Source organism: Glycine soja, chromosome 7 (genome assembly GCF_004193775.1).
Source record: "Glycine soja cultivar W05 chromosome 7, ASM419377v2, whole genome shotgun sequence".
NCBI lineage: Eukaryota > Viridiplantae > Streptophyta > Magnoliopsida > Fabales > Fabaceae > Glycine > Glycine soja.
Window position 1 is genome coordinate 20,567,949 of NC_041008.1, and position 12,378 is coordinate 20,580,326.

The 12,378-nt window shown below is 32.6% G+C and overlaps 1 protein-coding gene across 1 annotated transcript; it reads left to right on the top strand.

The window, feature by feature from the left end:
• The first annotated feature begins 433 nt into the window (after positions 1–433).
• LOC114419157 (mitotic spindle checkpoint protein BUBR1-like) lies at positions 434–4,952 on the top strand. Its single transcript, XM_028384804.1, has 11 exons — positions 434–741; positions 906–965; positions 1,607–1,751; positions 1,833–1,990; positions 2,399–2,480; positions 2,570–2,633; positions 2,713–2,767; positions 3,201–3,360; positions 3,499–3,581; positions 4,338–4,415; positions 4,501–4,952. Exons 1-11 carry the CDS (start codon positions 536–538, stop codon positions 4,562–4,564), a joined length of 1,155 nt encoding a protein of 384 aa, XP_028240605.1. The 5' UTR covers positions 434–535; the 3' UTR covers positions 4,565–4,952.
• The last annotated feature ends 7,426 nt before the right edge of the window (positions 4,953–12,378 follow it).

A 12,378-nucleotide genomic window follows, 5' to 3' on the forward strand; every position in this document is an offset into this window, starting at 1 on the left:
ATTTATCATGTTATCCAAAATTAAATTATTTATTTTGATAAAACTCCTCCTTATCATTTATTAACTAAAAAAATATTTTTTCAGATTGAATTAAATATGCTTTTCATAATAAATTATTTTCATATTATTGTCTAAAAATTTAATTTTTATGTCAAATAATTATCTGAAAATTTTCTATGTTCCACCCTATTATGTGTTATCAATCTCCTTCCCAAACAAAGTGTTACATCATTCTAATTTATCAGGTCATCTTATTGCCACATACATCATTCCTCTCGGCTCTTTCTTGTCACTTAAGTCAACACAGATAAAATAATCTATTTTTTATGTATGAAAAATTGAATTAAAAAAATGAAATGAGATGTAACGGCTAGTTGGCTTACCCTACAAAATGAAATAAAATAACAATTAAATTTTGAAAATTTGAATCACAAAACCCGATACCGCTCCCACTTACCCTCAGATTCGTCCTTTCTTTTTCTCTTTCTTTCTTTCGTAGAACGGAGAGCACACTATTTTCACTGCAGCAGCAACAATGGCGGAGACCGAGATCGAGAAGATAACGACAATAGACCCAGAGACGGAGTTTCTGGCGTCGAAGATAAGGAACGGGAACGAGTGGGAGACCTTCAAGGAGAACGTGAGGCCGCTCAAGAGAGGCCGCAACGTCAACCTCTTGAACCACGCCCTCAACTCCCACACCGATAACGAACTCAAGAAATCCCTCATGGAACAACGAAGGTTCGTTTTTATTCCCACTCTTCATGGAGGGAGAGGCCGCGTGTTCGAATCTGTCTCACTCAGACAAAAACTAACAACTAATATTTATCGATAAAAAATAACTATTAATTAATTAATTAATCTCTTTTGTGATTTTGTCTCATTTCTGTGTTTCCCTGAAACAGGAAGCTGATTGAAGCCATCGAAGAATACCAAGGTGATGACCCTCTTCTTCCCTGGATACAGTGAGTATAAATATATCTCTTTCCATCCCCAATATTCACTTTTCTTTGGGTAGTTTGTATGCAATTTTAGGTTGAAATCTCATTTTCCCCATTATACACAAAATATTTAATCTTCCCACATGTCATAAATAAATTGCCCTAGGCAAACCCTAAAAATATGTGTTGAATAGGTCAAATCACTTAAATTTAACAAAAGTTGGCGTTTCGAACCTTGGACATAATTTTTACCATCCCGTAACTAATATGATCTACTGAGCAATTTTTGCATTAGTTTGAGAACAGTGACTAAAGAGATGAGAAAGATGTTTTTCTGAAGTTTTTTAATGTTCTAATAATAAGTATATACATCAACAATCTATTTGTTTGTATCGAGAGAAAATAAGAGGAGAAAATATTTGGAAATTTCAACCCAGGAGATTTTGAAATTTCGTTTTTTAAAGTTATTTTCCCCCATTTTCTCATAATCAAATGCAAACATAAAATAAAATAGTATTAAGAATGTTTCATTTGACGTGTTTTACATATGATATATTTTTTCGTATGATATGTGACATGTGCTCTGTTATTGTTTAGTCATTAAGCAACTAAGAGCTTACTGTTTTACTATTTATTTATCTAAATTAACTTTATTGATGTTGAAGGTGTATCAAGTGGGTTCAGGAGGCGTTTCCTCCTGGCGGAGACAGCTCGGGGCTGGTGGTGATTTATGAGCAGTGTGTGCGTGCCTTTTGGCACTCAGAGCTCTATAAGGATGATCTTCGCTACCTCAAAGTGTGGCTTGAATATGTCGGTATCCTTTATCACACTCTTGAATGCATTATAATGTGGTTACTTCAATTATTTGTGACAGTTTAAGCAATGTTGCAGGCAGATAATTGCTTTGATGCAGACGTCATCTATGCTTTTCTGGATGCAAATGGAATTGGAAAAACTCATTCCATTTTCTACATTTCATATGCTTTGCATTTGGAATCTAAGAACAAGTTTAAAGCTGCCAATCAGATGATGGAGCTTGGCATATCTAGGTAGTGACCCTAATCTCTCGGAGCCTGTGAGAAGGAAATCTTTTCTTGTGTGATTTATGTTAGTTCTTATATTATATATATATATATATATATATATATATATAAAATATAATATAATATAAGAACAGTTGAATAACTCCATTTTCTCCGATTGGCTACTCCAAAGTGCTTTTCATGTAATTTCATTTCAAACAAATTTGGAAATGCTGCTACATTTCCCCTCCATTTTGTTACCTTGGCTTGGATTTGGTTTTGGAGTGTGGTTCAAAAGTGTTTGTGTGTGTGTTCATAATCATATTCTGGTGGTATGCTATCATGTACTACTTTGATGTTGTACTTTTCATTATGACCTTCATGTGTTGCAAACTTGCAAATGATATTCCTCATTTGATTGGTGCATTTTTGCAGGAATGCTCAACCGGTTGATAAATTGAAGGCTGCTTATAGACAATTTTTTGCACGCTCAATGGCAAGGCCTATAGCTATAGATGTATGTGGTGTTCCAATTGAGTACCTCTTTGAAACTGTTATAATTATAGTATGATCTATTGATCTATCTACTATTCTTCTGCTGTCTAGGATGCAGTAGAAAAACTGGCACCCACGCGTAGCTTTGGAACTGTTCTTGCCAAGGGAGAAAATCGTGAGTCCTTTATTTTGTGCAATATCTGTTGCCTCAAATTCCTGAATACGAATTCTGAACATCTTCCCTGTGGTTGCAGGTGCACCGCTGTCCATTTTGAACTCGAACCGTGATCCTTGTGCTAAGAATGATAGGTAATAGGGTTGTTTCTTTGGCTTTTTTAGTTGTTGGAGTTGGTTATCTGGTGGTTCTTCCTTTCATTTCCTTTTGTTCTTGTATTTTTGCATTGTAAAATACTTATTTTTCAAATTGCACCCTGTCCATCCATCTACTGAGAATGATAGGTAATAGGGTTGTTTATTGGCTTTATTAGTTGGAGTTGGCTATGTGGTGGTTCTTCCTTTCATTTCCTTTATTTAATATTTTTTTATTATCATAAAATGCTTATTTTTCAAATTGCACACTACACAGTATTGTATTGTAGAGAAGTATATGAATTGTTAACTCCAAACTCATGCAACTTTGCTCCTTAGTCATTTTGAATGTGAAGGGTTTCGCATCTCCTATGAAAATTTTTTATTCAGAATTCTTGATGAATGTCCATCATATTGTTCTCTCTTCATGTAGGACCCGAGCAGCTCCACTTTCCATTTATAAAGATTCAGCTGACACTGGTGATACTGATCCTCATAAGCCAGACCTGTCGCACTCTTGGCACACACTTGGAGCTCGAGCTGACAGAAATAAGGAAAACAATGCAATTCCTGGCAAGTGGAAGTCCTATAAGGTGCTAATTTTCACATCTTTTTTGCTTGCCTTTTCATGATTGTTCATAAATCATAATATAACATATTACCAAACTGTACTTTCTTTTGGTATGTGTGTTCTATATTCATTTAATGCCCAAGTTACGGAATGATTTCAGATTCCACAGCGACCTGGGACTAGAACTGGAGGGGCTACTGCAAGTGCCTTTATCCCAGTGTTTGTTGATGAAGAATGTCAAGAGTAAGTGGAATCACTTTCCCTTGTCAGTTTTTGGCTGTCAGGTTTACATAAAGATGTTTCCGAAATGGCAACCAACTCAATTTTGTTCTTTCAAACTTAGTTTTCCTTAAAAATGGGGTGAAAAATATATCATTCTTATAATTTTTCATATCTATGTAATCCTGAAATATTTTATTCCTATCAATATTTTAGAGTACACAACTTGTCCTTTTGAGTTATTACGGGAAATGAGATTCCATCAAGATTGGTTTTAGTAGTTTTAAAAAAGTGATTTTAAAATATAAGAACTAAAATCAATCCTGGATTTTTCATCGGTTGGGGGGAGAATCAATCCTGGAATTTTTATTCCTATCAATTTTTAGAGTGCACAACTTGTCCTTTGGAGCTACCATTGGAAACGAGATTTGATCAAAATTGGTTTTTAAGTCCTTACATTTTAAAAATGTATCATTTTAATCCTGAAATTTTATTCCTACGAATTTTTAGACTACACAGGTTGTCCCTTGAGTTATCATTTCAAAAATTACAAGGACATTATCTTTATAATGTAGGGACTAAAATCAATTTTGACTAAAACTTAAGGGACTTGAACACATTTTACCTTGCAAGAGAAAAGTTTAACCTTTTCTTGTTCGAAAAGAATAATGTTAAGAATGACTCGGTAGGATGCTATGGAATGAAGGTTTATGTGCTTCTGGTCTATGGTTGGATTTCTTTTGTAGATTATAGTCCTGAACTACTTACATGTTGTAACAGTTCACAGAGTAAGAAAGCAGAGGGTTGCAAGTCGTCAAATTTGAAGATTAGGCAAGAGGACGACAAGGAACTGAAAAGGTAATTAATTAATCTGATTCACGTGACAATTTCTGAAAAGGGGTCCTCATGAATTGACACCTATCTGTATAATTGTTCCTTTCAGGGAAACAGAGCTACTGAGGAAGAATCCATTACGCAACTTTCCTCAAAACAGCCTCCCTAGATAATTCATTGAACCTTTGATGGAAGCCATGGATTGCAGCAGTGTTGTGCCATAATTTCTTCAACAGTTTGCCGCTCAGCTTTCCCCTGGAAAGCTTGACCACATTTAACATGTGCTTTCTAGTTGGTACTGGAATTTCGGGTTTGTTTAATTGGTTGAAAACAATGTACGAGTAATATGGTTGAAAATAATGTACGAGTAATATTTGGACAGAGAATTTAAGAAATTTGTAATGTGAGGCTACATGTCATTACCTCAATTCAATTCGGGTTTGTTTAATTGGTTGAAAACAATGTACGAGTAATATGGTTGAAAACAATGTACGAGTAATATTTGGACAGAGAATTTAAGAAATTTGTAATGTGAGGCTACATGTCATTACCTCAATTCAATTCTGTTCATTTGCAAAACTAATATTGTAAAATTGGTAGTCTATTTTTTCCAAAATAAACTGGCGTGTTCGTATAAGGAAAATACTTTCATGTGAATCATGAATTCTGTAAATTATGAATGAATAAATTTGTTTGATTATAAATATTGTAGGAAACATTATTTTATGAGCATATTATTTTTTAGGTTAAATTATAATTTTAGTTCTATGATTTTGGTTCTCAATCTTGATAAGAGTGGAACTTATGATTTTATATTCAAAAATAAAATAATAAATTATTGAGATACTTGTTTTATTTTTTAATTAATTTTATAAATACTGTTTTGTACGAATCATTAATTAAGAATTATTAATTTTTTTGAATTAAATTTTTTATAAATTATAAAAGTATTTAATATAATATTTTTAATTTTATTTTATATCATTTTATAATTAATTTTCATAAATTAATATATAAATTATTTACATAAATTATTTTGTAAATTAATTTTAATAAACAAATTATTTTACTCAAATTACATAAATCAATATAATTACTTCAATCAATACGTAAATTCCAAAACTAAATAAATTTATTTTAATATGCAAATTATTTTTATTCTAATTATATAAATCAATAAAAATTTAATATTTATTTTTTTAGAAAACTTAGTGTTAATATTTTTGTTTTAACTATAAAAAATTATTTAGTAAATAAGTTTTTTAATATCAATTATATAAATAAAGAAAATTACATAAATTAATATGTAAATCATTTTATGTAATTTATAAAATTTATTTTTATATATAAATAATACAAATTTTTATTTTAATTATAATACGTAATAAATATTTCATTTTTTTAGATTATTTAAATATTCTTTTAAATTTACATAATATGTATAAATTACATAAAATCATTTTTCTGATATAATCAATATATTATAATAAAATAAGAACAAACTTTTATATAGAATAATTTACTAATTTATATTAAAATAAAATTTTATAATAAAAATAAATACATCTAAAATTAAATATGAAATATTTTTTAATTTATAAATTTTGATAATTCAAAAATAATGAATAACTCTTGACTAATGATTCATAAAAAATAGTGTTTATAAAATTAACTAATGAAAACAAGTGTTTTGATGTTTTATTCTTATTTTTAAATAAATAATCATGAGTTCAACTATTATCAAGATCTTTTTTATTTTTTACTTTATTTAACTCCTTGTCATATAAGTTCCATGTCAGTGAAGAAACAAAAATCATAAATTAAAAATTATATGAAGATCAAAATTACAATTTAGTATATTTTTTAAACAATCAAACTAAACATGGGAACTAATGGGGTTAGGTCTACAGGAAGAAGAGGCTAGTTTCATACAACTAAAAGTTTCAAGGAAACTAAAAATTTTCTCCTATACCAAGGCCCCTTGAAGTTTATTGCAATGATTTGGCAAATTGCCCTAAATGGGGTCTTTTTAGAAACTATTTCTCAGAATGGGGTTGTCTCTAAAGATTTTTCATCATGGGTCTGTTTTGCATGTGAAACCAGCCATCCATGCATGCATATCGCCAGCATGCATGGCGAGACAAGCCTGCACGGGATCCGCCAGGGGGGCTGGCGATTTGGCACCCCTTTGTCGCCACTATGCCTGGCGATTTGTCTTTGGCGTGTAGATGACACATGCTTTGTGCAGAGGGTGCAGGCTAGGGGGTCACAGGCTATGCTGGTGTCGCAACCAGGGATGGCGATTTGTGTGGAGCCTAAATCGCCACTTGTATTGGCGATATGTGGCTGTTGTGCTTTTAAATAGAAAATCTATGGAATGCTTTGTGCCTTATAAAAACGGCTGAACCTGTGTGAATGCTCTTGGTGTCTGTAAAGAATTTCTCAGTCTTCTAAGTGTTTTTAAATTTCTCTCCAGTAATTTCTCTTTTATGTTGTATTAATTTATTTATTAATTTATGTAGTATCGTTTTTATTTATTTGAAGTATGTTTGCTGTGCCTTTAAATTGAAAATTCATGTGATGCTTTATCCTCCATGGTTTGTGCCTCTAAAGAAAATTGTTGAGCCTGTGAATGCTTTGTGTTCGTGGGTCTAAAAAATTCCGAGTCTGTGAATGGTTTTGTGTTGGTGCCTCTAAAATTTTTTTAGTGTTGTAAGTGTTTTTAAATTTCTGTTAATCATTAATTTCTCTATCATTTTTATTTATTAATATATGTGGGATTGTTTTTATTTATTTGTGTCATACCCTAATTTCGTTCGGGGATTATTATTTGATGATATACAACGTTTGATTGGCCGTTTCGAGATACTTGGCACCCTTTGTTGCACAATATGTGAAGTCCCGAGACGTGCCGAAAATCAAAAGGAAGCAGGCTTACGCGATCCGTGAAAATTCCGTAATGTGACGGAAATTGAAAGGAGGTGTTTTTCGCAATCCGTGAGTTTTCGTAACTTCTTCGAAAGCTAAAAAAGAGTAAATACATAATCCGTAAGGATTCGTAACCTTGCGGAAGGAAAATAAGTATCGTTACGAAATTCGTAAAGTTTCGTAACGTTACAGAAAAAGAATTACCAAAAAAGGTAAAGGGGTGCATTTAGTAAAAAAGGGGGTACAAATAGCAATCAGGCCCACTTGGGCCTTCTAGATTCTTCCTCCAGAAGGCTGTTGCTTCTGGAGAAAGCAACCTTGCTCTCCTGGGCGAGCTGGGTGGCAAGCTCCTCCCCTATTTTGCTATAAATAGGGGGAGGAGTGAAGAGAGAAGGGGTTCAACCTTCTTGGCACTTCTTATTCTCTCGAAATTGCTGAGGAAAATTGTTTCCGTGAAGAAAATCCAAGCCGAGGCGCTTTCGTAACGTTTCCGTGAGTAATTACGCGAAGATTCTCGACCGTTCTTCAACATTCATCGTTCGTTCTTCGTTTTCTTCAGTCTTCAACTGGTAAGTACCCCAAACCGAGCTTTTCAATTCATTCTATGTACCCGTGGTGGTCCACATTTTGTTTCATGTATTTTTATTCTCGTTTTCATTCGCTTTCTATACCCCCTTTTGACGTGCTTCAGTCATTTATTTAAGTCATTTCTCGTCTAATCTAAAAATAAAATAAATTTCCACCGATCATTTGAATTGTATCATCCGTTAATTTCGGTTAAAATGAATTCCGACCATTCGGTCGTGTCGTAACCACGTTGGAAATAAAAAAAGAGGTAAAATAATAATATAATAATAAAAAATATCTTTTAGTCAAATGAAGCGAAAAAATCAATCGGACGTTTTCTCTTTGGGATTTCTCATTCTTAATTGGATTGACTAATAACTAAAGTGAAACTAAGGCTAAAATCAACTCGCCTAGTCAAGCTCGTCCACAAAAAATAGGGTTTGAAAGTTTATCATTTCAATTTCTTACCAAGTAAAAAGGATCATTTTTAAGGTCCAACGCCTTAAAAATGATCACAAATTCAAGTAAAAAGAATCGCTTGATTCACTCTTAAGAAAGAACTACGTAGGTCTGATTTCCTCTCCAAAGGAGGGTACGTAGGAGCAAAAGCCCCGCTTTTGTCGACCTCAAAAAATAAAAAGAAATAAAAGTTAAGGTAATACAATTTCTACAATTCTAAAAAATAGGCTGTTGTCCTTTGAGACAAACGTGAGAGGTGCTAATACCTTCCTCAAACGTAAATACAACTCCCGAACTTAGAATTTTTATTTTGACCAGTTTCCTTCGATTTTCCCGACGTTTTCCACAAATAAACGTTGGTGGCGACTCCACGCATCTTTTCCTCCTTTGGAAAGTGCACCCGTGAGCCTCGCCTCGCTCGCCCGCAAAAGGGCATGTTGCGACAATTTGAAATAATTATTTTGAGTATAGAATATGCTTTCCTGTATGCTTCATGGTTTGTGCCTCTAAAAAAAAATTGTTGAGTCTGTGAATGCTTTTATGTTGGTACCTCTATAAATATTTGTAAGTCTTCTAAATGTTTTTAAAGTTTGTCTTAATGAGTAATTTCTGTTTTGTTGCATCATTTTTATTTATTAATTTATGAGGGATCGTTTTTATTTAGTTGAAATAATTATTTTGAGTTCGGAATAAATTTGAAGTTTCGACAGACATCATTTTTATTTATTAATTTCTATGACATTGTTTTAATTTATTTTAAGTAATTATTTTTAGTCTGAAATAAAATTTGAGTTTCGAGTATTTTTTGTAATTAAATATTTTTTTTTGGAGTTATTAATGTTAGCATTAATTATTTATAATAGGAAGTTAGTAATGAATTGTTTTGCCTTTAAAATGTATACTTTGGAAGGTTTCGTTCGGCCTTTAAATTTTTTACTTTGAAAGCGTTAAAGTTTTTTAAGTTTGTACATCATATGATTAATTTTTTGTTAGAATAAATTTTTAATATGAAGTGTGGTATTTTTAATGTTTAATTTTTCCGTTTGAGTGTAGTATTTTTTGAATTAGAATTATTTATTTTGAAGTTATTATTTTTAAGATTAATTATCTATAATAGCAACTTCGTTAATGGTTTGACGTGCCTTTAAAATTTTTACTTTGTGAGCGTACAAGTTTTTTAAGTTTGTGGCATGATATTTATTTGAAGTAATTAATTTTTTGTTACAATGTTGTTTTTTATTTGAAGTTTAAGTAAAGAGGTTTTTTGTGATTATATTTTTTATTTTGAATTTATTATTATTATGAATAATTATTTAAAATATTATTTTTGTAGGTATATCATGAATTCGGTTATAACAGTGTTGTATTTCAATGGAAGGGTATATGAAGAGAATGATGGTGTAATATTTGAAGGCAGTAAAAAAGCGATTCAGATTAAACGTGAAATTAGTTTCAATGCTTTGAAAAAAAATTGGAGATAAGGTAAAGTTAGAAACTAATAAAATTATTTCTGCTATTAGTTGTAGATTTTTAGTTTCTGGAAAATATGTTGCTTTGCAAATTTGTGATGACAAAGATGTTGAAACCATGCTCGAAAGTTTTCAACAACAAGATCAAATGTCAGTTCTAGAATTGTACATAGAAAAAGATGTGGTTGATGGTTCTATGTTTCATTCTGCAAATTCTCTTACATCATGTGGAAATAATTTATCTAATAATAAGGCGCAACCGCCAAGAAATGTGAGCAATTTACATGGTGATGAAGATGATGATTATCTTGTGTCTAACTCATACGTTGAAGAGTCTTTAGACAAAGATGATAGTGTTTACGGTATATCTGATACAGACGATGAAGTCACCGACATGATTCAACCAGTAAGAATTGTTCACCCAGCAGAAGGTATAATTTATTAAATAAAAAAATAACTGAATACATTTATCATTTTATGACAATTATATTTAATGGTAAATAAGTATGATTGTGAGATTGACCTGAATTTTTTTTAACTATTAGGTGTAGAAGGAATTCAAAATCCATTTTGGAATGATGTTTTGCGTTATAACAATATCAACTGGAGTCATCCTGATGAGGAGGACATTTGCGGTTTGGAGATACCATCGAGTTTTAATGTTGGGCATGGATTTTGATAGTAAAGATGTGGTAAAAAATGCAGTCAAACAATATGTTATGAAGGTGCATCAAAGTTTCAAAGTTGTTGAAAGTAAATCGAACACGTATGTCGTTTGTTGCTTGAATAAAAGCACAGAGTATCCTTGCCCTTTCTATATGAGGGCAATTTTATCTAAAAAAATTGATTCATAGAAAGTCACACAATGGGGTGGACCACACACATGTCTCAATATGACCATGACACAAGATCACGAGAAGCTTGATTCAGATTTAATTGCCACGTGTGTAGTAGGTATGTATTTTATGTTCATATTATGCTACTTTTGCGTTAATTGTCATTTAAATTTTGTTATTTTATTGACATGTATGATTAGAGAAGATCCATCAATAAAAGTTTCTTTGATTCAAGAGAGGATTAACAGTGAATTTGCCTACAAGGTGTCGTACAAAAAAGCTTGGTTGGCGAAACAAAAAGCCATTGCTATTGAATATGGCGATTGAGAAGAGTCATATGCGAAACTTTCGTCTTGGCTAGCACACATGCAAAATCATTCTCCTGAATTATATTTTCAAATACTACATGACGATTTTATCGTTGGGAATACGGTTAGTCGCGAACACCGTTAGTTTCATAGAGTGTTTTGGACTTTTGGTCAATGTAAAGAGGCTTTCAAGTATTGTAAGCCAATCATACAAGTTGACGACACACATTTGTACGGCAAATACCATGGGATCCTCTTAATGGCCACATCACAAGATGGAAATGGTGGTGTCCTTCCTCTAGCATTCGTCGTGGTCGAAGGTGAGACATTAATAGTGTGGTCATGGTTTTTGGCACACTTGCGTGAACACGTCACAGATAAAAATGGTATTTGTCTCATATCTGATCGTCACACGAGTTTAAAGTCTGTTATGGCTAACGAAGCACTTGGTTGGCAACCTCCCCACGGTTATCATGTTTACTGCGTCCGACACATAACAAACAATTTCAATCGCAAATTCAATAATGCCAAACAAAAAGAAATGTTGAAGAAATTGGGTAAGATTTCATTTATCATGGTCATGTTAATTTAAGTCTCATATATACTTAAAATTGTTGTTGCTAACTAATTTCATGTAGGCTACACTCCTTGCAAGCATATTTTTGATCAAAATTTAGAAAAATTCTGTCAACGGAGTCCAGTCATAGCAACATGGATTGATCGCATTTCAAAGGAAAAATGGACCATGGCTTATGATAGAGAAGGACGTCGATATGGCCACATGACAACCAACCTCTCAGAATGTATAAATAAGGTTTTGAAGGATTGTCGCAACATACCGATAACATCGTTGGTCAAATCAACATATAGTAGGTGTCAAAAGTACTTTGTTGATCATGGCTGCCAAGCCCAAAGACAGTTAAATAAAGGACAAGTATATTGTTCTAAGCTTGTTAAAGAACTTAGAAAAAATCAAGAACAAGCTTGTTCACACATCGTTCGCGTGTATGATATCCACTCGACAAGGTTTAAAGTAGAGGAGACCTTCAATCCTATAACGCAACGTGGCGAACAAAAGTGGGCAGTTAACTTGAATGACCATTATTGTCAATGCGGAAAGTATTCTGCGCTTCACTATCCATGTTCACACATTATTGCAGCTTATGGTTACGTGAGCATGAACTACTACCATTATATAGATGTTATTCACACAAATGAACACATCTTAAAAGCTTACTCCGCACAATGGTGGCCTCTTGGGAATGAAGCGACAATTCCTTCTTCTGATGACGCATGGACACTTATCCATGACCCAACTACAATTCGTGCGAAAGGTCGACCAAAATCAACAAGGATAAGGAATGAGATGGATTGGCTCGAACCATCTGAGCACCGACAAAAATGTAATAGATGTGGAACA

What these genes read in the sequence shown, in the direction of transcription:
- LOC114419157 (XM_028384804.1), top strand. Translation starts at nt 536, where the DNA reads ATGGCGGAGACCGAGATCGAGAAGATAACGACAATAGACCCAGAGACG. An exon ending in ATGGAGCTTGGCATATCTAG is followed by an intron (nt 1,991 to 2,398) that starts GTAGTGACCCTA and finishes GCATTTTTGCAG; the next exon opens with GAATGCTCAACCGGTTGATA. An exon ending in CCTTGTGCTAAGAATGATAG is followed by an intron (nt 2,768 to 3,200) that starts GTAATAGGGTTG and finishes CTCTTCATGTAG; the next exon opens with GACCCGAGCAGCTCCACTTT.